Genomic DNA, 27,408 nt, shown 5'->3' with positions numbered 1-27,408 from the left:
CAGTAGAATCGTAGCCATATAAAATACCTTAATGCAATAAAGAAAAACAGAAACATACAAAAATCTCATTTGTTTTTATCTATATTTGTTTCCGTTATCTACAATATATAACACGGCATTACAAATACCGAAAAAAAATATCTCAACTACTGCCTACTAACAAGTACAGTAAACGTATATTGTCACGGCAATTACTCTTGTACACATCAACTTAAATACTTAACAGATTCCAATGGAACCTTTTATTTTTGAGACAAAAAAAATCTACCAAAGATCTTTGAGATCGTACAATCATATACACTGAGGATATAATTATATAATAAACTCCATTCAATATACAGTACGAATAATATATCATTTGTTGAAAGCTACATTGTCTGAAGTATATTTATTCAATTAACATGTTTGCATTATACATTCTTTATGTACATGTAATAGATGCTAACAAAACATACAGTATTAAACTCGAAGTAGTTGGTAACATAATAATTCTGAACTGTACAAATGCCTAATTAGCACAGCTTTCAAAATATACACCTGTAGTATATAAAGAAATAAGACTTTTATCTGACAGTACCCTTCTTTTGTATTCTTACTCATATAGGCCTAACCTTAAAACAGCATAAACAATTAACAGAAAAATCAAAAGAATACATCAACGCACAAATGAAACGGTTTGTATTAATTGTTTTATTCTTCTGTAGTGGAGCCGACGTTTGATTGTTACGACACTTACCTTTCTTCAGTGTCATGGCTTTAAATCATGTTAAAGGATTGTTTCCGACGACCAAAACAACTCTTTTTTCAACACCTTTTAAGCCACATAACAAAACTTAATTCATGTAGAGCGTTAATGTATGTGTGTTGCGGAACGGACTACCACTTACACAGTGATTTATTCGCTACTGGCGATCCTTGGCCCACGTACCTAAATAAATATCAAATACCAAAATACTGTTTTCAAACTAAACATACACATAAAATAAACGTTGATAAAGTATGACAACATACATTAAAAGGTTATACATGCCTGAAGAAGTACACTGATTATTTCTAGGGAGTTCTTTTAACTCCAAGAATTAGGTTTACCTGAAAAAGTGCAGAATAACTCTTTTAATTAAAATAACTGTTGTTTTAATTAACAAACAAATTATCAGAATATAAAAATCACAAGATAAAACTTTAACCCTGTAGAAAACCATATGATAATAATCAGCAAGTAATATGATTATATTAATCCAAACTAGTCTTGGGAAAGCATCTGCACACTATATTCAAGGTGTAAATAAAACCAGAAAAATTGTTTTTGTTTAATATATATTTTTAAATAATCACTTAAAATATTAACAAATCAGGAAAATGTAGTTTTGATAATAACATAAACAATAAAACCAAAAACATTCAGCATTATGGTCTTGTGAGTAGATGTGCATTTTCAGTACTGTGTACTAACAATAAATCATGATCTAGTAATTTAAATTTTGAAGAATGCATTTATAAAAAAATTAAAATCATTGGTACAGTATTATAAGTTTATGAAAAACACTAGATCGTAAACGGATTACTTGATGTGACTGCGCAACTTATGTAAAAGTTGGAGCAACTTGACATATCAAAAACATTGGTTGAAAAGGTTAGGAAAATGTAGATATGAATTACATAGGTTCTTAATCAACAAGATTATCAATATAGTTAAGTACATTTGACAGCAATCAATTTAAGCTGGCGGATGACAAAGTACATGACGTCAGACAACATCGAGGTAGAGGAAAATCAAATATCCTAGATCAGTACACCTCAGGAACACTGATGAAGTTAACAGATTTTAACAGTTACTTTTTCTTTTAAAAAAATCAGCAAACACCTTGATTTTAGAATAATTCAAGGTTTTGTAATTACAATCTAAATCTAACAAGTATAAAAAAATTCTTCATACCTGATTATAAAATCAATTCTGATGTGTTCAAACAACTGCTAAACTATTATTAAGGATTGTTCATGTATACCATAAAAATGTAAAGGCTTTCTAGGGTTTAGAAACAGTATATTCATAGGTGACATCACAAACTATATAAAATATGTATACATAAAAAGAATGTGCAAACATTAGTGCAAAATTGAACACAAGTAAACCAATTCACAAACATATATATTTTTTTTAATCCAAGATATACAGTATAATACTCGCTACTTTCTTCTTCAATACAGTGTTGATCTTGAAGGAACTGTGTTTGCTAACAAAAACGAAAAGTAAATAGCAAATTTTCTTTTTTAATACAGTATAAACACATTTATTAATTTCCCTGACTTTGGTTAAATCTTCCAAACTCCTAAAGTATTTCATTGGCGGAAACTCAATTATGATCAAATGTACTCCTATATGTGAAAGTTTGAAATAAAACAGGATTTTGATGTGATATGGTAATATATCAACTCAATCATGGAAATATTATTACACCATGGCAAGATGGATATATGGTTTCAGCTGAATTTATATAATATGAGGTTTAAAATAAAAATTTTACAACCTGAAACCTGATTAAGACAATTTAAATATTATAATTTTACACAGTTCATGATTCATTATCTGATTAACATTTGTATAACAAACAATTTAAGTAATAAATGGAATGGTTTACTTAGGGAAGGAACAACTCAGTCAGAATTATCCATCTGATGTACATATTCAACTTGTTTCACTTCTTCAACTACAACCTTTTCAGCTTCGCCCTCACTTGCACTGTCCGTGTTTTCATCTTCGTGGTCTCCAAAACCATCATCTTTAGTTGGTGACCCATCAATATCTCCTAGTTCATGCCTGTGTCGTGTCAATTTTCCTTGTCGTTCCAACGCCATTATATGTCCCTTAGAACGCAAATGTTTTGCAAGATGTCCAGGAATTCGAAATGCAATTGAACACTCTTTACATTTGAATGGTCTTGGATCATCTGCATTTTCTGTAGAGAGTTCAACAGCTTCAACATGTGAAAAATGGATTGGAGAACGCTCATGTTTTTGTAGCAGACCTCTTGTGCGAAAAGACAATGAACATTCCTCGCAACTGTATGGATGTTCATCTGAGTGAGTTCTCATATGGATACGAAGTTGACTTGGTTTGGTAAAACCCTGCAGACAAACATTACATTTGTGGAAGCCTCCTCTTGTGGCTGTTGGTGATGGTATTCCTTCAATGTCACTATTCTCAACTTCAATGATGCGTTTGTGTATAGCATCTGATGATTTAGTAACTTCAGTAGAAAGCGATGATGGAGGTATGGTGGTCTTACCACTTGAACCGTATGATTGTTGAATTACAGATGTGTTAATATCTGGTGTTGACAGAATTGTAGGTGGCAGTTGGGACATCCGTGAAGGAGTTATCGGAGAAACAAGTGGCACTTGTGACATACTGCTACCATGCGAAAATGTAAATTTTGGAGAATGATGACTGATTAAAGAAACTTCTGTTGGTGCAACAGGTGGTGGTATGAATTGTGCTTGAGGAGCATGTACCATTTGGTGATGTAAGGATTTAGGCATAACAATCCTGTTCATATTCATCGGTTGTTGCAGAGCATGGTTTACATCAGTGTTAATATATTTAATCCTCTTCGCATTATCAACTGATCTTATGTTCTCTAAGCTTTCATTAGTGGTTTTCTCAGGTGGTGTAAGTACAGCTGAAATGCTTTCACTGTCTTGAATTCGTTTTCTCTTTGTGAAGGTTACTGAAGAAGGCATCGTGTGAAACCCATGGCTTTTTGCCTCCATGTTCTGTGATGATAAATCCATTTTTTGTAGAGGGGAATGCTCACTAATTTTACTGGAGTGCATCTGTGGTGATGACCTCAGAACATCCTGATTTATCTTTGGATGCTGTACTGTTAATAAAACATCAGATTCTTTTGTAGCGGCAGGAGAAGGCATAGGAAATGTAAAAATAAATTGGCCTGATGAGTATGGAGCAGTTGTAGGTGGAATTAACCCTCCCTGGAGGACTGAGGATACAGGTATAAACACGGACCCAACAAGTCCAGGATCAAATCCTCTAACATTGCTTTCTGTGACAGGTAAGCTTTGCAAAGCTGTAGTTGTATGTGTCTTAAATGCATTTGAATCTGCTACAGCAACATCAGTTATGGTCTTCTGTGCAGAGTTTTTATGTACAGCTAGATGAACACTTTCATTTGTAGAGTCTTGTGTTCCTTCTGATTTTGATAATGAAACAGTATTTAAGTTGTCAGGTTTGGTTACTTCATGAATCTTTGCTGATATCCTGTAATTGGAGCCCATTGGAACAGAAGGTAAATGTTCTTGACTCCTTGAACCTGCCAACCCAGTACTAATGTTCATTATAGATAATCCATATGTTGGTTGGAATGTTGGCAATGGTAAAATACCTGGTCCCATCTGTGGCAGTGGTAACTGATTGATGTCGAAGGATTTGCTGCTACCACTATGTGAGCTTGGTGTTGTAACAAGAGGATGGCTTTGTGTTTGTGCTCTTAGTTTTTCCAGATTCTTATTTGTTAAATGTTGAGTAAGCTTCCCTACAACTTCAGACCTTGTTGGTTTTCTCTCTTCTGTTTTACCAGCTTCTCCAGGAAGGTAATTCTGTGAAGTCATTGGATAATGTCGAGTCTTTAATGGATCAGAAAGAACATCTTTCTCTGATTTTTCTCTTCTAATTTTGTCTAAGCTTTCACTATGAGACCTTTTCAAAGTCCGTCTTGTGGGCACTCCATCAGATGAATCAGATAAGCTTTGGTCTGTTCTGGTAGCATTCAAAGATGGTAAACTTCCTGCAAGAATGGATGAAAAGTGATAGTCAGAACTACTTCCTGCAAAACCAGATATATCTGGTAAAGAGCCATGACTTCTTTTTCTTCTGAGAAAAGAGTGATGATGACACCGGCTATCTGCATCATCATCCTCTTCATCCTCATCTGATGTTTCACCTTCTGCAGAATCTGTATCCTCATTTTCATCTGCATCAGAGAACTGGTGATCATTGTCATAGTCTTCTTCTTCAATTCTGTCATCATCATCATCTAGGTTGCCTAGATCATCATCATCACCTCCAGTTGAAACAGTTTTCTTGTTGTGTGCTTTTGACTTCATGTGTTTTGTTAAATTTCCTTTTGTTTTAAAGGCAAAATTACAGATTGAACACTTGTATGGCCGCATGTCAGTGTGTGTCCGTATGTGCTTCTTAAGCATGCTGGGTTTCTTACAGCGAATTCCACATTCTTCACAAACATACTTTCCTCTTCCCCTTCCTCTAACATAAACATACTCTTCATTGGATTTAAAGCCACCTTCGAAGATTGGTACTCGTAAAGGTTCATGCTTCCCAATGTCTTTCATTTTCCTTTCCTTTGACTTAGAGTCTATCACAGCAGATTCACTCTCTGTTCTTCTATGGTGAATTCTCCCATGACGAAATAGTTTGTGAGGAAAGTTTGCATTAACTTCACCTCTGGAAGGTGAATCATTATGCTGCTGTTGTTTTAGGCTTGGAATGTTTTGTTGGCTTGCTGATGTACACTGGTCTTCTCTTCGCCACATACTAGAATGTGTCAAAATACCATCTTGATCCTTTGAAAGGGGAGAAACAATGTAGACCATTCTTGGTCTACGGTTACGACTGGAGTCATTCAGGCCTAGATGAGCTTTCCAGCTCATACCTAGTGGATGCAGGCTGGTAGATCCTGAGCGCCAGTTAGAGTACATTGAAACCTTATAGTTTGAATGTTGTTTCACATACATTGGCTGAGTGCGGTGCAAGCAAGTGAACATTGGCGTTGTAATGTTGTGATTTCCATTTGCATTCTTGTACAAGCACTTCAGTAAAGTTGGAATAGTTTTATAGCCTTCATTGGTAATAACAGTTTCATCAATTTTATCCAGAGCACTTGTCCTATGTCGAGATTTTGCTTGATAAGTTGGTAAACCGTGAATAAATGCTATCGTCTGACCAGAGGTTGACTTTGAACGATTTTGAAAAGATTTGTTGAGAACTGGAGTGAATTCAGTCTGTTGTATTATTGATGATGAAGGTGCTTGAGATCTGACTTTTGGTGACATAACCTGTGAAGGTGCTGGGATCGGAGGAAAAACAGGAGATGGCTTTGGTGGAGTTTGAACTGTATGTGTAGCAGCAGATGAAAATGATTCAGCGGTAGTAATTGTTGGCTTTTGCTTTTTCAGTATTGAATTGTCCGATTGAGAAGGAAATCCAGGATTATGACTTTTTGATGGAGAAGGAAGAACAAAATACTGTTTTTGTGGTCCTGATGTAGTTGGGGTTGTAATGGGTCCTACTACAATTGAGCCTTGTGAAGTTGCCATTGAAGGAATCATTGGGCTTAAAATATTTTCTACTTTTCCTCCAGCATTTGCAAATGCAGCATGTGCTGCAAGACGCCCAAGCTCCCTTGCAGCTTCTACAGGAGTGGTAGGAGTGCCATCTGGTTTATTCTTCATAGGTGATGCCAACTTAACAACAGATTGTGCAATTGAAAATGCTTCTGGTGAAAGAAGTGTCTTTGCAGCATATTCAATTGGTGTTGTGCATTTACCTGCATGGGTGACAGCAGGATGCTTCAAGCTTCCAAATGATGGAATGTCTAAAGTCAGATTTTTTCGACTAGGTCTTGATCCTAAATTAGGTCGGAGTGGGCTCAAGCTATCTGAAATCTTTAACAACCCAGGACGAACTAATGTCTGTTTAAGATCAGAAGCAACACTTGATTCTATCTTAATTCTGGTTTTCTTGTCATCTGTTTCTCCAACTGGGATTTGCACCAAATCTGGCATGGGCATTAGAGGTCTGGGTCTTTCATACTCTTGTGTCTTTGGAGATATACCTCTATGGCGTTTTGTCCAGGCACTAGAAGGACCAGGGAATGGCGCTTGAATCTGTGTATCAGGTTGATGATATGCACTAACTTCAGACAATGAGGGCCTATTCTTTGCCTCTTTTACAACTTGAGCCAAGTTACTGTTCTGACCTCTTGAAGGTACATCATGGGTCCTCACACTTACACTTGTTGAGAAAATGGTAGATGAACGATCTGGATATGGGACACTATGCACTGATGAAAGAGGTGTTGTACCTGAAAACATTGATGCTGTTGCATTCGAGTAAACATTTGTTGAAACTCCAGAAAATTGTGGTGCTGTGCCTCCGTGATTTGCATTTCTTGAACTTTCCGTATTTGTAGTGCTTAGTAGGTTAGTGGGATGAATTACAGATCCTAATGGTGAATTAATGGAATGTCTAACTGATTCACTATTGACTGAATGAAAATTGGTAAAATGCAGTGATGAAAGCATAGGTATCCTTCCAGAGGCACTACCAGTTGAAACAATAAGTGGACTCTGTGGTACTGGAGGCAATGTTGGTAGAAAGGGAAGTGGTGCCATTGGCCTTGTTGGCGTTGGCACTCTTTCAGTCGCTATCCTTTCATGTTTAGGTTTTCTGCCACGTTTCTTTGGAAGATGAATATCAGAAGGTATTGTATCCCCTTCAGATTTGTACTTTCGTCGCTTAAATAGTTTTGGCTGTGCTGCCCTTAAGGCAGCTTGAGTCTCTTCTAATGTTTGATATCTTGAATAATTTGGACTGTTTGCAGAATGCTGCTGAGTTTGAGAGCTTTGAACAGGAATTACCGATTTTGAAAGAAATGTAGGTTTATCAGCTGCCGATGCTGGTATCATTGATGATGGACTTGCGTGTGGCAAACTTACTGCTGGGTACAGCCTGTATGGGAGTTTCTTTGTAGATGAATGAGGTGTAGAATGATCCAAGTCTTTTGCAGGAACAGCAGAACTGAAACCACTGTTCAGTGTTTCCGTAATACTTTGTGAATAACGTATGGCAGAGCTTGAAGTAGATATTTTCCTTGGTGAGACCACATGTGTTTGCGGCTGTGACCTCCTCATTTTATTGCCATCCAAAATATTACCAGGAATACTACCAAGATGAGCTGGTTGAGAACTTGCAACCGAAACCTGAGAAAATTGTGGTGGTGTTGTTGTTGTTAGCAGTCCTTGAGAGGATCTTGAATGAAAATGTAAGGCAGATGTATTTTGTTTCAGCATAATGCTTTCAGATAATGATCTTGACCTTTGACTATGTTGTATATTGCCTGCAAATCTTTGATATGCTTCAGAACTTATATGTGATCCTGGTGATGTAGATGTACGATTAGACTGTGAAGCCTTCAATAAGCCTCCAACTGGCAAAGTCTGCATATGTGATTTGGATATTTCAATGGAGTCTGATATCAGATTTTCAGATACAGCTCGTGTTCTTTTAACTTTCCTTTGAATGTCTGCACTTTCTAGTTTCTCCTGACCAACAGCTTGTTGTAGAGGTTCACTATCTTTTGATTTCTTAATTTTTGGAAGTAAATTCTCGGACTCTTTTCCAATGGTTGACTCTAAAATACCTTGCACAGGAATCTGTACATGAAATTGGCCACCTGACTTCACAATGCTAAAGTTTGTAAGAGGAATCATTAGTTTGGCAGGGTCAACATCATTCTTGCCAATCTTCACATCCATTTTCTTTTCAGAATCCTCAGAAACCCCATCAACTTGCTCAGAAGCACTAAGTTGGGTATGAAGTATAGGCATTGCACGCCCCGTTTCCATGTCAATGCGGAATCCAGCTACATCCTTTGACCGAAGGTTTTCTAAAACCTGTCCACAGCCGGCCTCTCCTTGTGCTGACACTTTCTCTTCTGATGACACATTTTCAGAGTCCTTGTTTACAATTGGTGAAAGACTTGATGATGATATGGTTGGTTTGGTTGATAAACCATGATATTCATTCATTGAGTTCATTGACATTAATTCAGTTAGAGGAATTGACTTTCCTTGACTTTGAATGTGGTTTGAATCTTGAATTACTTGTACTTCAGAAGGTAACATGTTAACCATAGGAAACTCTTGCACAAGCTGGTGTGGATTTCTTTCAATACTCGTTGGAGTGTGAGGTGCATCACCAGAGAACATGGAGGTCTGACCAGGAATGCCTGACTTTGAAAATTTAACAAAACTAGGAATTTCTTCCACAACTCTGGTTGGGTTTTCATATGGTCTACCTTCAGTTAACCGTTCTTCCATTTCTTTCTCATTTATTGTGTCTACACCTTCATCGATTTCCATTTCATCTTCACTTTCTGTTTCTTCGGAATCATTTTCGTCATCCTCAATAACTTTAATTCCCTCAAGATTTGGAGTGAGCCCAGCTTTTATAGCATGTGCGTGTGATTTCCGATGTTTGTACAGATTGCTCTTTGTTTTAAAAGAGAACCCGCATGGAATACATGGATAAGGACGCTCACCAGTGTGAGAACGAATATGTTTCTTCAGCACACTTGGCTTCAGGCATCTTCGCCCACAAAATTCACAAACATGTTTTCCAATACGTTTTCCTTTATCCTTGTCAAATTCGCTGCACTCAGAATCTTGTTTACCAACAGGTATAACATGTTTAGATCGATTTGGCCTGTATACACCATAACTAACAGGGTTTAAGTCATAATCAGCTGCATTTGGTGCTGTATAAGTCAACTTTAATCCTTGCTCTTCTAAAGAGTCTGATTTGAGTTGGTATTTGACACCAATCTCTGTCTCATCAATCCGTACTACATTGCTTGACTCTGAGACATTTTTTTCTTGTCCTGGAGAATTAGACTTTGAAAATACTACATCTGAATGGTCATCAGCAGGTGCCAAGCACTGGTCAACTGGTTTTTGCTCTAGTTCAGCTAAAATAGTTTCTTTTTTGTCTTGAGTAAATGAATCCAGTTCAACTCCAGATATGTGAAGAAGGGCTTCAAGTGCCTGTTGCTTATCAGCTGCCTCTTGTTCAGTTTCTTTTTGGGAAGCTGTAGTGACAACAACCTGGTCTTCAACTGGCATTTTTTTAATTTGTTGGCCAATGTCTTGTGGAAGACTAGAGCTTCCTTTCAGGGGCATAGCAACCTTTTGGTGTCCAGGTGGTCTAATTGGACTTTTCTTTGGTGAGTTTTCCTTAGGTTGAGCTTGCTTGGTTGTGCGTGCACTCCTTTCTTTTATCAAGTCATACTTGTCCTTTTTAGCAGGCTCTGAAAGTTTTTCAATCAATTTTTCATTGATATCAGTTTCTTTGGTTGGAGTCTGCATATTATTGTTTCCTTTATCTTGCAATTGTATTGCTTTTTTGTCAGAGCTCTTCTTCTCTCTCAATGCACGTGCCATTCTCTTGTTTTTCACCTTCTCAGCAATCTTCACCTTCATAGCACTTTTATACTTGGGTTTTTTGTCCCCAGTACTTCGACTTTTCGTTTTTCCTTTGCTACTTGATGGAGAATTTTTTCCAGTCCCAGAATCTGCAAAAAGGAAAAATGGAAAGCATTTTTATTGTATTGTAACATAAAAAGAATGTTTTAAATTTATAATAACAAAGCAAAATGTATTTTTTTAAATGGCAACAGTATATAAACAAAATAAATATTCACTAAATAGTAATTGAAACAAGAGCAAAAATTAATTATTATATGAGGTTAATAAGTTTATAAGTTGCAGTGTATCATATTGGGGGGGGGGGCGCTGAAATGGGAGAATGAGTGTATAAAAATAAGCACTTTTTGGAAAAACACGACAAAATTGATACATGTCGTCAGGCATGAATATTTTCCAGTTAATAATAAGAATCTTAATGTAGTTGTTTTTATTGGCAAATTTATAGATTGTGATTTCTTTTCAGTCTATTTCGACCGTTTTCTCTTGTTTTTTATCCTATTCTGTAATGACCACATGACTAAAGCTCATCCTGCCATATTTCAAAGCCACGATGGGTAAAGCGAAACTATCTGCTTTGGCACTACTTTGTATTGAGCGTGATGAAGCAGACAACATTGCTAACTTTGATCATGTTATTAACTTATTTGCTGATGCAAAAGCACACAAAATTCAGTTGCGCGTTTAAACAATGTTAAAAATTCAGCAACTTACAAGACTCTACTATAAGATAAATTTAGAGAATAAAAATACTAAGCTGTATGCGATAAATACAATCAGCCTTAATACAAATTAGGATAATGGTAAAGTTGTATAGAAAGTTTCGAACATCGTAATGTAGTTTCAATAGTAACCCTCCTCCCCCGGACGGGAAGAAAAACCATAATTTGTTTGGGAGAAAAAAAAAAGACTCTAAAATTGATTAAATAAGCCTAAATTGTCAAAAGTTTTCGGGGGATTCGCCCCCCCCCACCACTTTCGGAAGATTTAAAACAACGCTCGATCACGCCCACTTTGCTCTCGTCAAGGAAATCCCCCCCCTCGGACCTCGGACCCCCCTCGGGCAAATCCTGCCGCCACCCCTGGTAAGAAAGACCATATGAGAGCTAGTTATTTGGGTTTAAATAATGTTATTTAGACAGTGCTTATTTTTACATTGCATGAATGGACGTACAGTACCGATATGCTTAAAGTCTATACAACCAATATCAATTTATTTCAAAATATTATAATTATAATTGGAGGGGGGGGGGGGAAGGGGGACGCAATTTTCTACTGAAAATAAATTGGACAATTTAATATTACTTTCAGCCACAGCATCAACATTGTTAAAAAGAGACAGTGACAAACAGGGCACTTCCAAGAAATAATGGCCTACATATAGTAAGAGGTTATCATTTCATGTAAAGTTTCCCTGGAGAAAGACTGTTTGGAGAAGGATAAGAAAAAGGCTAGCCCAATACCGAGTGAAAACAGTCATTCACCTCCCTAAAGACATTTCATATCCTTCTATTTTTACAACTTGAATACTGCCAACAGTGTAGGCAGCAGACGTCCTGCAGACAACAGGAAAGTCAAAGTCGTATACAGTGTTACTACTTGAACGTCTCCCTCTAAGGACCACAACCAGGAAGCCAACATTAGTTCTTACTGTAGTATGTCTCTAATGTGTCTAGAAGAATACTATGTGACTCCCTTCAACAGAATTCCTCATGTGTTGATCACTCCAGTTAAAGCTTTTGGAAATGCATTGTTTGTGTGGGTGGGTATGTGTACGTGCCAGGTGAATAAAAAAATACCTACCTAACAGCTCTCTTTTTGAAACTCTGTCTGGGAAAATTGCTTTCATATGAAAGCTTATGGAGACAATTAGCAAATTAAGAAAATCATTGCACAGTATTTTCTTTCCATTTTATTTTATATTTCTTCATGTGTGTGTATACAGTACATGTACAGAATTACTTTATGATATGTTTGTAAAGTATTTATTTATTCTTTCACAATTCTGATTAAATGTGTCTGATTGTAAAGACCTGTTCATGCAAAAGTTACATACTTGTTATTAACTAATTTAAACCCTGAAATATTTAAGAAAGTTGACTCAAACATACAGGACATACTTATGAACTATAATGTACAAAACATGCAAATGAAGCTGTTAATATAAACACTAGTAACAGTGAAAGTGAAACAGAAGATTCATAAAGGGATTGTGGTTGTCCACACAAAAATCTGTGATTGTCTAGCTGTGCTGAGCTATGTATTATGTAGCTAACATAAAAAATCTTGTCACCAATAAACAGATGAATAGAAAATACTGTTTTTATAGTCTTTTATAGACCACAGGGTGGTAATCCTTTTTTGCTATATGGATTAAGTACAGAACTATATCCTCTAAAAACAAGGTCAAGACTTCTAACTACTCTGTCTGTCATTTAGTGTGACAACTCAATTACTCTTACTGAGATCTTTAACACCTGGAAACCAAAGGGAGAAAAGCGAGTGTTACTTCCATGTGTATTTATAGCCATGAAATACTACTTCCTCTCTATAGAATTTGCAGGATTAATATTATTTGCTTAATGCTCCAACTTTAACACATTAAGTATATCATTTTCTGAATATAATTAATTATACATAATATAAGAAATATATAGGCCTACACAACAAATAATATGAAAAAAAATTATAAAAAATTGAATAGTTTTATATTTATTTGATGTGATATCTTTCTTCAAAGCCTACTGATTCACCTAATTATATACTCATTATTTTTGCGGCATTTTAGTGTCATTTTCCCCCAATAAATCCAGTCTTTATTGTTAGTACTTCTCACTATTTCCTGTGGATTTGTATTTATTTTTAATACACAAACTGATCTTTTGCTGTTCAGTTGTCAATAGAGTTGAAGAGCAGGTGCAGCTGAGATGTTTTAAAATTCATTTGTTCAAATTGTCCATTTTTCCTTTAAGTTTTGTCTGTATTTTATGGAATGAAATAAAAATCTGTATTGGCAAAGAGACATAATGTTAAATAAAGTAAGAAATTGAAAATCTTGTGAAAAAATAATATTATTTTATTTTTCTTATTTTTTAACATCAAACAGCATAGTCTCACTATGAGGCTTAGAAGTATGGGTTAGGTTTGATGAAAATCTTTGGCAGAAATTGAAGACCGGAATTGGAAGACAAGTATCTTATACCACCGAGCTACACCACTTCAAGTACAGTGTGGCAAAATTAATATGTAACTGGTTCCTTTGAAACATGCTGGGTAGCAATCTAGAGAATTTGACAGTGGTAGTGGATAGTCATCCTTGCAATCTTTTTTTTTTTTCATTTTTATTTTGCCTGTTTCTACAATTGGTTTTAGTATGTTCAAATAATAAAAAAGTTATTTTATTGCGGTTCCTGTTTTAACTGTTACAGCTATAAATAAAAGATCCTCAGACGCCCCCCTGCCTTGTAGTAATATGCTTTGAATCATTTTGCAAATGATCTTAGGTAAAATGTAATATGTTAAACTCCAAATTATTATTGTTGTATACTGTACTACAGTGTTTAAGCACCAGGCTAAATACAGTCTGCTGAAGTTGTCCAATTGCCAATAAAAGCTTTCCACATTTCTTGGCTCAACAGAGAAGTCAAAAACTAAACACTGAAGTAGATTAGAAACAGTGGTTACCTAAAGCAACATCTGGAAATCAATCTGTTCTAATACCAATGTATAAGATACAATTAATTAAAATCGAACTAATATACAAATTATGCTTTTAGTTTATGGTTGCAATAAATGAATAGAAAAACTCCTTTAACACAGTATCTTGAAGTTACTATTACACATCCTATTACCAATGGTTTCTAGTAATTTACCAGATGCTGCACATATCTTAACAATACACATTTTTTTGGCAAAAAACCTAAATTTACTTAGTAGGTGTACTTCAGGTTTAAAGGTTTGTGCAGAAATAATAGCCTACTCTACTTTCAGGTCAGAGTTGAGGTTATGTAGACTTCAAGTCTATTTTTAGCTCAAATGTGGTGCGCTATTTATCTCAATCATAATGCTAATTTCAATTTACTGATAGCATTTTGTATTTCCAGGGCTGGTATTTCCCACAAAATGAGTATACTTAGTACCTAATTAAAGAAATATGAATTATCAATAAGCATTAGATTTACTGTAAACGCAGAGCCCACATTTAATTTCTATGAAATAAACACATCTTCGGCCACATACATTATTTGCATGTGCATATTGGTCAGCGGCCACTGAAATTCATTTGAAGCATAGGAAGAGCTCTAAGTACTCTGAGCTACTGAGGGCAAAGTGCCAGGAAAATGCAAGAGAAGATGATGCAAAACAGCTTGGTAATTTGAAGAGAGTGACAAGAAACCAGGCAAAATGGTAAGGCAGAAGGCCAGATGAAATCTATGGCTCTAATATCAAGGGCTACTTTCAGCATCACTGGTTATCAAAATGTAGGAGTGTGTGTTAGTCTAATACCCGTACTGCGATGTCTTGCCTAGGCCTAGTTGAGAACCCCTGTCACAGATGGGACTGTTGAACTCACCATCACAGTAAACATTCGAAGCAATCAATATTCTTAACAACTGCTGTACTACTACTACTACTAAACTAGGCATAGCTTCCAACGTTTATGTCTCGGACTCTTGTAATACTAGTAATAGTACTAACACCATCCCGACGTTCATTTTATGTATATCTTCTTCTTCTACCATTACTAATTAACATCAATAAGGGTAATTCATTCATCATTAAGAAAAACTAGGCCTATCTATTTCTAGTGGATCAGAATCGTATACAGAAGGAAGAAAATTCAAAGAACCCGTGAAACAGTAGATTGTTGTTGTGTTGAAATCCCTGCGCATGCGCAGATCCATCCATGTTACATCTCGGAAGATTACCGAGACGTTCCGAGATTTTACAAGGATATTACACGGAGGTACTTTCACAAGTGCCGTAAAATGTTACTTTTGGTTACATTTTGTTACATTTGGTAAGATTTTTGTATGTGTGAATCGGGTATGAGTAAGCTAACAAAATGTTTACAATACTGTAACACAATAGATCCATGGAATTTTTAAAAAGTACTATACCTTGTTTTGTGGAAGTTGGTCCATCTTTAAGAAGTAACTTCACTTCTTCCCTTTGCTCTATACAAAAAAAAAAACAAACACACATTGTAAGATTATTTAGTTAAGTGTCTGAAACAAGCACACACTACCTGTACAATATCAAATTCTAATAAACATTGTTGAGTCTGTCAGACAAAAATTTGATGCATATGGTCAGTTTTAAGCTCTATGGCTATTCATGTAGTAGGCTAAATTGTTCAACATGGGTCTGACAAATTCCTAAGGAAGCCTTCAAAAAAGCCTTTTTCTTTTTTAGTGTTGTCAGCAAGTAAACGGCATATCAAGAGGGAATGCCTTGGCCTGTTCAAAGGAGCGAATTAAGCCTCCTTCCTTCACTGGAGTAGCCACTGAATGAGACATACCAACAAACCAGTATACACACATCCATAGTGTTGTTGGAAATCAACACGTTACTGGATGCTACAGTACTGTATGACTTTTAAGAAAAGAATGATGACGATTATACAAGTCTTATTTGTACTGTAGTGTTCAATTTGATTAATCAGATAAGGAAATAAATATCTCAAAGATAAAGAAGGAACTAGATTAAAGTGATTATCAAGTTACATAATTTGATTAAACTGTGCAGTCAAGAAAGAAAATGAAAACTAAAATAAAAAATAATGTTAATAAAAAAATGGAAACAAGTACAGACAAAATCAAATATAGTGAAAAACTTTTAATGTTTATCACTTTATTTTGATCCTTGATCAAATAATGAATAAATAATTCCACGATGACATTGTAATTTTTATTAGCTCTTATTACATTACAGTACAACACATTGTTTTGATCACACTAAGATGCAATTTGTTGCCCTCCTATTTTCAATATCAGAGCTACAACTTCCCTTGTCTGGTAATTTGTGCAAAGGCTACCGCGTTCCAATTACAACACTGGTAAACAAGTTCGTTTTGTGGACGGAAACTTGTCTGTCAAAGTTGGCAACTGGCCTAGCATTCTGTCACACTCTGACGCATGGGGATAACATAGAATTAAGGGAGCACGGGACGTGCACCCTTCATAAGCGAGACCACGCTTGCCAATAACGAAATGGAAATTGCCATAAGTAATACAGTAGCAACATAATAATGACTTAATGCAAAGGGGTTAAACTGTTGCAATGACAGAGTAACAAAAAAGCTGTTACTAAAAATTTTTCCTACGGAAATTTGATTCTGTTCCTAAGCACCATAACTATCCAATGATACAAGCCCTTTTAAAATCTTCAAAATACATGGATTTCTACAACAAACATATTTCCCCACCAGATACTTATAAATGCATTATACGTGCATTGAATCTAGTTCATATAAATATCTGAAAATGTTCTAAATTTTAGATCAAAATGGCAATTGCACTAAGGAAACAGAGCTACTGTAGAAAGTATGCTCACTTTGACTTGTGCTTTTAAAATATTCTTTGTTGGGGTATAATCTGATTATTAAATGAATAGTAGAAATTACATGATCATAAAAATTAATTTGTTTAGAATACATTACAAAGTTGCATTGTAAGCTAACCGCCCCAAATTTCACGATCAGTTATTTTCAAAACTTAGGATCATTTGTATTGTATAGTAGAATGGGTTTAGAATAGGCCTACACTATATTTCTCTGAACTGCATTCAATGTACATTACTGTACCATCACATTCCTACATGAATCCTCCCCACTATCTGAGTCACTGCAAAGGAATGTACTGATACTGTACAATCAACCAACATTGTTCACATAGATTCCACCAAGATCCTAACACATTCTCACTTAATAAAATATATTACAGGTTGTTTAAAACAATGTAGCATCCAAAATTATTATTTAAATTAGAAAAAAATAATCTACTCGGAGATCAGAAAATATGACTTACACTTACAGTGCTCCGATCAATGGAGAATCCTTGCAATTGTACACTACACAGAAACTCTCAGTTGTTAAGCTATCTAGAATTTGACTATAAATAACAGGCTATTCATAGACACTAATAGAGCATAGAGTAATAACTGCTCTTCAAACCATATGAAATAAATACATAATTAGATTGATGCATACAGTATCACAACTAGAATTATAACCATTACCTAGCAACATTTATTAGCCATTTATTATTGATACTGATAGGAGTACAGATTAAATTATTTATACCATAGAAGAATGTACATGATGTATGCCATACCAAATTATAGTTCAGATTGTCTTATTACAACTACAAAATAATAAATTTATTATCATGATTTTTAATTTCAATAAATGTGTTGTTATATACACAGTCTACATTCAGTGCATGAAACTTCTAATAGGAATATGAGAAAATGTTATTCGTGTAATTGAGCCCAAAACTCCGGTATTGCAAAGCAAGTATAGTAGAGTATAAGGCCCTATAAAAAATATTATTAGTTTATCACCCTATCTAGGCTGGAAATTTTTTATTTTTCAGTACCATAGAAGACATGTGTGTGAGGGTGATAAACTAAAACAACTTTTTTTTATTGGGCCTAAACAACAGCTTCAGCTCAATATCATCCCTGGTATAAATAAAACCCCTTATGAACACAAAATTTGGCCAATTAGGAGATGGGACTCTGGAGGAATTGTCCCCTGTTCACAAAAAATGATGATCCTTCTTAAAATTGACAGCAAGTCCTATGATTTTGTAGGGATGGACAATCATTCAGAATATTTCAACACTGCATGTCTTCAAAGCCAGCCATTGATATTTTTATGATAGTATTTACAACAGTCACCTGGTATAGTACACAAGACACTGTGTAACATAGAGGATGTGCTTACATGAGATGGGCTTATACCCAAGGAACTATGGCACTACAATAACAAAAATAACTTTTTTTATAAAGTTAAATATTACAAAAACAATCTTTGAAAATTAAGCTTAAAGATATTGTCCCTTGCTATAATGTCAAAAAATCATAAAAAATAATTTTGAAATAAACTTGCTCATATTGCAATAGCATACAAATTAACTTGTGCATAAAAATTATTGAATTTAAAAAATGTGTACCCTGATTTTTTAACCAAAAAATTATAATAAAAATAATAAAACACTTCTAGTGACTGGAAGTGTTTCTATAATTTTTTGCTGTAAACTGATGGGTAGACATTTTTAAATACACTAATTTCTATAAACAATAGATGAGCCGTACTAGTCTAATATATAATAGAAAATAAAACTCAGGATATTCAGTACTTTTATGACTAGTTTATTTGTGACAGTACACAAGCTTTCGTGCACACATTCACCTGAAGAAGTGCACCGTGTGCACGAAAGCTTGTGTACTGTCACAAATAAACTAGTCATAAAAGTACTGAATATCCTGAGTTTTATTTTCAACTAATTTCTATGTTCATCTTTTATGTTACTTCAGGATAGGCAAGTTAATTTCAAAATATATTTTAATGATTTTTTGGTATTTAGCATGGAACAATACATCTTTAAGTAAATATTTGTATTAAAAATAACTAAAGGAAACGAGGAAGGAAACCAAGACTGATATTTCTATAATGAGTCAAATATAGGTCATGTACAGAAAAGTGAGTTAATAAATTAATACTTTTAAAAGGGCTGTTCCATATTTTCACATAATTTTGATGATCCTGCATTGAACAAATATATGATTGATGAAATTATACACATACTGGGCAATTAGGATAGGCCCTACCAGTTTAGTCTTTACTTAAAAGAGCATTGGATTTAATAAGCAATATAAAAATAATTTTATGGGCTTTCCTTAGTGTTTCCCTGACCACATGTACATTTTGGTTTTTTGTTTTTGTTTCTACCAATATCCATGTTTTTTTTTGGTTATTTCAATTGATTGCTTTCTTGATCTTCCCAACTACTATTAGAATGAAATATTGTGTACTAAAATCTCTTGTTAAATTTGGATTTGTAATTGTTTAGGCCTGAATTGCTTGTACAGTGTACAGTATTTGCATGTAATGTATGATTCTAAATTATATCATTTATTTAATTCAATCTGTGGAATAACCTTTTGCCCCCTGGATAAGCTTTCAAATATTTTTTCTTCTGTCAAGTTAATACCAGCCTTATGGAAGAGCTTACGTTTTTTATTGCTTTTAAATCTTCCGTTTTCCGTAGTATCCTTGCTTCCTGAGATTATCAAACACTTCCATCTATGACACTGTCAATTTACTGTTTTGCTCTCTCTAATTCTGCCACTTGTGTTACAGTAGTGACTTTCAGTGTTACCCTACATACACATATCATTTATGATCATGTATTATGTTATTGCTGCGAAGCAGCCAATTCATATTCTTGACAGCAATTTGACCTCTGAAAGGTCATTGTTTGTCAAAAAACGAGTGCTTAAGACGACTGAAAAGCGGAGTTTCCTTCTTTCGTTCTGCCGGGTAAAATCAATTACTTTAGGCGACGTTTGTAGACTAGCCTACTCGTACCAACGTCCGCATGTCGCGCTAGCCTTATCCTACTCTAGGCCTAGACTAGCTAGGATGGTATAGGCCTAGCCTTGAAGACGAAGGTCCCAATGAAAAACAACGTCGCTCTTTGATAGCTAACATTGTCTATTTAACATCACAATAATTCATTATTAGACCTATAGTTGTTTTTTGAATTGTACTTCACAAATCTCAGCCGATACCTCGCACAACTGGCTAACGTCTCTATCTATTGTCGTGACGTCATGGCTCGCTCGCTCACACTTGTGATATGTCTCGCACTTGTGATCAAATAACACGCTGGCTCGCACTTTGGCAACACTCTTTGGCAGTCAACTCGCCCCTAGAAAACCCGCCCTTGGAAACTTGCCCCATAAAAAAAACACTTCCTAGACCATGCAGTCTTCAAAATAAAAATTGTAACCTTTGGTAATCAACTACATTTTCCACATACATAGACATTTTTGAAACTTTATTTAAAAAAACCTAAACCATAATTCACCACACTATAGACACTTTTTGACAAAAATGAAAAATTCAGACTTTGTTACCCAATGAGAAGTGTTCTAATATAGACAATGGGTTGTGTCTCATAATATTTGTTATAGTTTTATTATTCATTATTTTCACTTGACTATAATAAAGAACATTTATATGCAGTTGTACTTCGCAGCACTTCACTTGCAATTTGCAATTTCTAGTAATATAGACATTTTTTGTTAATGTAAAATTGTGATTTTATTAATTATACTGGTTACTGGTTAAAGGTCCCATAAAAAAAATTATTAGTTTATCACCCTATCAAAGAATAAAAACTGACGAGGAAGGGAGGTTTTGTTTTTTTTTGGCTAACCCCGCCCCTATTTTATCGACATTCGCAAGTAAATCAAGGACAAATTTATAAAAAGTCATAAAAATGGAATCAAATTTTTATTAAAAAAGATGTTTTTGTTTTACCAGTAAACATATTTGCAAGAAATCCTGATGTTTTAAGCAAAAAAAGATGGAAAAATGACTTTTTGAGATAAAAATATATGTTGATTAAAAAAAAAAAAACAAAAAGAAAAATCAGAATTTTCCCAAAAGTGATGAGGGAGGGGGTGATAAACTAATAATTTTTTTTATGGGGCCTAAAGTAAATCCATATTGCCATATAGTATCTTACTACAATACTTATATGGAGTAAAACAGATTTTAAAAAATAATCAATAATTTTCTAGAATATCCACTTCCTCAGTTTATCTTTCAAAAACATATTTTAGAAACAACAAATTTCTATTAGATGTTATTTGTAATATGGACATTAAAAGCAATAGATTTAAACTTTGTTGTACCCATTGTAAAATATCATATATATTTTCAACATACCACCAAACTAGATGATCAAATGTTAATCAATTGAAATTTTTCTTAATTTTATCACAACTATACTGTCACATGTCCAAATTGGATGATTACTTGTCCATTTTTTTTCATCAAAATACTTCTTTTAATAATGGTCACTCGATCATTTGACCAGATTGGATGACCACTGTAAACTACCATAACTGTCCATATTATTCATTGCAATTATCATATTTTGTTAAATATTATATCAAGAGCCTATCGGACTGCTACTTTAAAACATCATAGTTAAATTCCTATCACTAGAATTTTATTTCTCGATCAAAATTATTATTCATTTTTACTACACTGTCTTCTCATGTACCTAGGCTACAATACAACTATAGTTTTATGTTATCCAGCAAAAATTATTCATTTTTTTTTATTATCAATACTTAATACTTGATCACATGACCAAACAACTACTTAGCAGTACCACACTAAGGTTGTTCATCTTATGAAAAGGATTTAATGTTATCAGACATGGCAAAATATAATCATTTTTTATTACACTGCCCTCATTAAGAAATGGCATTTGATGAATAGTGAAAGGCATTAGGCATTCATAGCACGTGACGAATCTCAAGAAAACATTTATTTTTTTCAATCATCTAGAGGCATTGCTGACAGAAGATGATTATCGTTCAAGTATTAAAAATAACGACGAATACAATTTATACAGTATTTCATTTTATGAAAAAATATTATAATTTTATTATTTCTTTGTGTTTCGGAGAGAATAATGATGAATTTTGAGCTTTATTTCAACAATACCAATACAGACTTCAATTATAACAAGATTTAAATTTGAAAGTTGAAAAATAACAAAATTGTCTTGTCTGTGTTCTTTAAATTTCCCTGTAACACCATGGTTCTAGATATTATTAATTAGATTATAAAAGACAGCATAGTAAAAAAAAAAACTGTTCAAGAATATCTTTTGTACACAAAGTGATAAGATTGCTTGTCAACTAATACAGCATAATTTTACATTTTACACCAAGAACAATATACTGTAATACAATATATACCGATTTAGTAAAAAAGAATAAATAATGATTAAAAAGATTTACATACCGTACAAAGTTACCTAACAAAAAACAATGTTACAAAATAAAATAAAAAAGAATATTAACTATAATCCTTAATCAAGTATATTTTAAAAAAAATACTGACAAATAATATATTTTCAGCAATATATAGTACCTATTACAAGAAAAATTATGAGATTTTATTAAAATTTGAGCATTTATTAAATCATTATGAAAAATGCTTTCTAAATTATGTTAAGGGCCTAGTGTTAACATAATACATACTACTTACCTATATAGTCCAAAAAGCCCCATGTTAATCAATTATCCCATATCAAATTCACAATATCTCATGAACATATAACCACAGCTGATCTACTTTCATGTGAGCCTTTCGCAGTAAGAAGTGGAAGCAAGCCTAACACGAATAAAGATTATAAACAGTGTTCTAGAAAACCCCACGGAACTGCAGCGAGTCATGTACGCACACACATCATTCACAGACTGCGGTAGACAAGCCCATCCGGAGGGGATCGTAAAATCCTTGCGTAGCACTCTCGAGATAACGGAATTCAATTAGTTATTTTTGAAATTCCCCACCAGAAATTGAATTTCCCTTCCATCATGACCTCATCTGACTACTGTACAGTATGCTCAAGTACGGGTGGAAAGAACTCGTAAACAAACACTTGCCAACAGTTCCCATTTTTTCAAGAAAAACGTCTAAATAAAATGCTGCTGGATGATGCTAGAGATGTCTGACCAATCCCAGTGGAACAGCAATGACCGACAATAATTTTGTTTGTCATATTTTGTGTACAGTACTTTTGTAAATATGTTTATAAACAATCAATAGATATCAGTTGATCTGATGATACAAATTTTCCGTTTAATTAAAGGAAATGAATCTCTAATTTATGCAGTATTTCTAGAAAGTCTTCAAAGCTTCTCAGTTAATTAAAGAGTAGGAGAGTGTATACCTTTGGGCAAAGGGAAAGAGTAAGTGATAAATAGAGAGTAACATGTTTGAACTCACTATACTAACTTTTAAAATTGAAAGATTGAAGCAATTAAATGTATCATTATATTTTTTCTTATTAATTTTTAAATAAACATTACATACTTTTTGTTTTAATATGAAATAAATATTACTGATTTCAAACAAATCAACAATGGTCGTAAAAGGAAAAATTTACATCTAAAAACAAAACAATAATCATTTTTGAAATGTTTCTCAAACTACAGTACAGTATGTTTAGGAACAGTTGCAGTCACTTAAAAATAATTGCCAAGGGGCACCAGGGCTTTTAACCCTTACCCCTCCCCTGGTTGGAAATTAACAGACTCAGCCTTTTTAACAGTTTAACCCCACCATCAGGAAAATATTGACACCACACTGAATAAGCGGTATGGCTAATATTATCCTATGACATCACAATGATTGTAAAAACAAGAGGAAAGCCTAGACAGAAAGTATATCCAATTAATTCTCATTTTATTATCCGACGTATCGGAAAATGTTTTCAGTTATATTACTATAGTTTGGATGTTTTTCTGCTTGATTTTTAAATAAATTTGGTCATTATTTGTTTCTAAACAGACCATGCAGGTTTAAAACAAAATGTTAAAACAATTTTTTAATGAGGTGGCAAATACACTTAATTATTGGCTTCCATGTTCAAAATAAAAATGAGTCATCTCTGACTTTTATCCCATTTATTATTATCTCTGAAAAAATTATCTCACCCTTGGAGTTCCCCTTATCCATGGTTCAGCGGAAAGGACCTGGTCACGGGACAAAGACCTACAGTAAATCTCGGAGATTAAATGATTCTGCTGAGTGAGTCGATTTGACAACAACATGCCAGAAGTCGACTTGGCTTAAAAACATACGATTAAATAAAAATTAAAAATAAGAAGGTGTCAGGTCTTGATTTACCGGTAACCCTTCAAATCCACTGACAACCTCAATTTATAGCATCCTAGACCTCAACATAGTCTAAAGTATAGTAGATTCCATAACGTATAACGTACATAGGACACAGTAGCCTAGATTCCCAGCCATTATTATAATTCAGAACAGCCCAAACAGTGCCACCAACAAGCATAGTAAGACCCCCTTTTTATTTTTACTAATAAACACCACATTTTTCGAAACCCATTACTCTCATTTTGCCTCGCTATTGGCACTATACAATCGAAAAAAACCAGACTTTGAGCAAGCCTACATAATGTAGTTAATGTGTTATAACAGTTTAAACTCAAATTAAAAATCTATCAACACCACAGTAAAGAAACGTTAATTTTTCTGGAATAGGATCCATCTACATCTATACTCTTCCAAATTTTATTATCTGTGGCAGGGAAATTAAAAACATCATTTCGTTTCTTGCTTCAGGATACAGTGTCCAACTTTCGAGACATCCTAACCAGAAAAGTCAATAATCCTAATTTCTCAGATAAAAAAACTGCAAGAAGCAATGTGTACGGTGATGATAAGGCACGACTGACACTGACGTTCGCAACCATAAAAAATGAGACTTCTTTCCTAATATTGTGGCTCAAGTTACGTGCCTAGTAAATCTTTATACACAAAAAAATCAGACTTCCCCTCATAAAGTTATTTCGAAAGTTCAATTAAATTAGGTCACTGCAATAACACCTAGAATTATAATATATTCTTAAGACCCTTTGGATTATTCTCTACTTAATTAGTAAATATGATATAATTAAACTAATTAATTACTTACAGCTTTTGAATCGTAGTAAACAAAGGTAATTCAAACCTAAAGTGACCTAAGACAAAAAGCTTTTAAGGTACTAAAGATTTCATTAATAAATCATATACAATAAATCAATAATGTCATCAACATTGGAATTTCAATTACCATTCCATGCACTAATTTACCAATAGTGCACAACGTTCTGACCACTAGACAGGATGTTTACAATTTTTTATTTGTTTATGCCTAGCACGAGTGCCCACCTTTCCACAAGTGACACTTTAGATGGTATCAAAGAGTATAAAATTGCAAGAGGTCCGACAGCCCTGATATTGTATGCACGCAATGAAAGGTTAAAAACAATAATAAATAACATTTATATAGCGCGTAAGACAGTTAGTTTTGAAGCACTTGGAATTCCCAGTTCTGCAAACAAACTAAAAGGGAAAAAAAATCTGTTTTGAGTTTTGTTTTGAAAATGTTGACAGATGTCGATGCACAGATTCATATAATGGAAGACTGTTCCTGAGTTTTTGAGCTGAAACAGAAAAAGCCCTGTCCCCATACCTCTATTTACAAATGCCTTTTACGTTACTTTGAAGGATGCCCTCTAGTTTGTGATAATACTTTTTTGAGATAGTCGATTTGCATTCCAACAAAACCCCGGTAGTCGGACCTCTTGCAGTTCTAAACTGAAGATGTATAAACATGGCATTTGAAGAGCCACACTACTAAGCATGGTAGGGAAGTGGAGGAGTGTTCTAGGCGTATGTTGAAATCTGGTACAGTGCTGTCTAATGATGGAAATATAGGCCTAGCAAAGATAAAATTATTGTGGGCTTCACCCTCTCTGTGAAGCCCAACAGAGGTGACTTTACTTACTAACTTTCCCTGGTTAGTTAGATACATAATGAATGGAACTAAATAATGTTGGCATATAAGCCAGAGGCTAAAGTACTTCATCTGTGGTGATTTACCTTATTTGACTTAATTTACCCTTTCATTAGGATAATTCCATTCCATTGTGGTAATTACCCTTACAATAATGGTAATTTGTTGAACTCGTACGCTTAGCCGAGATAACTGGTCCTTCAGAGTTCAATTTTTTTTTTTCAGTGATCCCAAAAATATTCCTATAGGCCACAGAAAAATTTAATTTTTTTAATTCCATAAAAAAAAAGTTAATTTCAGCACGATGCCATAAACAAAATCGAAATAGCTATACATGACATATTACTTCTCACACATTATTATAAACAAAAAATAATATATGAGTATTTGTATAGCACATTTTACCAGAGCTTCACAGCGCTTAAATTTATGAGAAAAGATGAGGTTTAAGGAGCAAAAACAAACAAAACAAACAATTAATTTAAAATCAGTTTGCTGATTGGCTTACGTATTTATTTGAGGTTCAATAACAATTGAAAGTGCTAGGAACACCTACAGGTAGAATGCATTAGGGGATTTTCCCATTGGCCCAGACTAAGCTCTCAAGTTGAGACATTTTTATACCTTGTTTAACGAACCCATCGCCCAACAATGACAATTTAGAATAAAAATAACACTTGTATATTTCTTCCTAATTATAGAAATTTAAAGCATTTAACCGTCCCATTACTACACTGTTTACATTCACCAATAAAATTTTATCTTTTATTTTCTTCTCCATCTGGATGATTTTGGCAAAATATTTGCTAAATAAGAATACATAGTTTTATTTTTATTTTTTCCACCCTCCTCTGATGATCTGAGGAATTACAAATTCCATCTAACATTCCACGAACACCCCCCACCCACAACAAAAGCTTCTCCAACAGACTAATGGAAATTAATTTCAAATAAAAAATCTTTTAACTATTAAATAATATGAAATTTGCTAATAATAATAAGGTCATATGACATTAGCTGATCTAATAATAGTTTGTTTTGCAAAGAAAATCCTCTAGTTAATAGACTCAAGGATGACATTTCGACGATGTAAACAAGTTATAAGGGGATATACAGTACACAACTGTACCGTATTGCCAAGATGTGGAGGGAAACTATGGTTGTTCATATCATTCAATCTGCAGTATTAGTGACAGAGAACCAAATGTGTGGGTTATGACACATGCTCCCAACTTGAACACAGTTCACTTGATGCAAGCCTCCAAAAATACACATTGTACACACTATCAGTGGAGGCGCCATTTGGGGGCCTTAGGGCACTGAATTGAAAAACTTTGATCATCAAATAAATCTCAACAGGCTCCACACAACCTGATGTTAAAATAAAATATTCCAATGAATGATTGCATTCCACATTCTTTGTTGAATTGATTTAAATATCTAAAATATCTTTATAAAAAAAAAGGGAGCATGCCATTAGGGAGAACTT

The 27,408-nt window shown here is 34.1% G+C and overlaps 1 protein-coding gene across 4 annotated transcripts in view; it reads right to left on the bottom strand.

Moving 5' to 3' along the window:
- Positions 1–63: 63 nt before the first annotated feature.
- LOC117103251 overlaps positions 64–27,408 on the bottom strand; it is a 44,018-nt gene continuing 16,673 nt past the window's right edge. For 3 of the 4 annotated variants that reach the window (XM_033243812.1, XM_033243815.1, XM_033243813.1), the window contains exons 2-3: positions 15,417–15,473; positions 64–10,385 (exon numbers count right to left, since the gene is read on the bottom strand). In XM_033243812.1, coding sequence (XP_033099703.1) covers positions 2,656–10,385; positions 15,417–15,473 — 7,787 coding nt within the window. In that variant the 3' untranslated portion in view covers positions 64–2,655. Of the gene's footprint in view, positions 10,386–15,416; positions 15,474–22,597; positions 22,689–27,408 lie in introns of those variants that run through there. The other variant, XM_033243814.1, reaches the window with a different exon arrangement.

The sequence above is a fragment of the Anneissia japonica genome, unplaced genomic scaffold (assembly GCF_011630105.1).
Source record: "Anneissia japonica isolate Jap-2015-1 unplaced genomic scaffold, ASM1163010v1 scaffold2207_len539183_cov196, whole genome shotgun sequence".
NCBI classification, from domain to species: domain Eukaryota; kingdom Metazoa; phylum Echinodermata; class Crinoidea; order Comatulida; family Comatulidae; genus Anneissia; species Anneissia japonica.
Note: the sequence above shows the minus strand (reverse complement) of the source record. Positions and strands in the feature narration are given on the sequence as shown.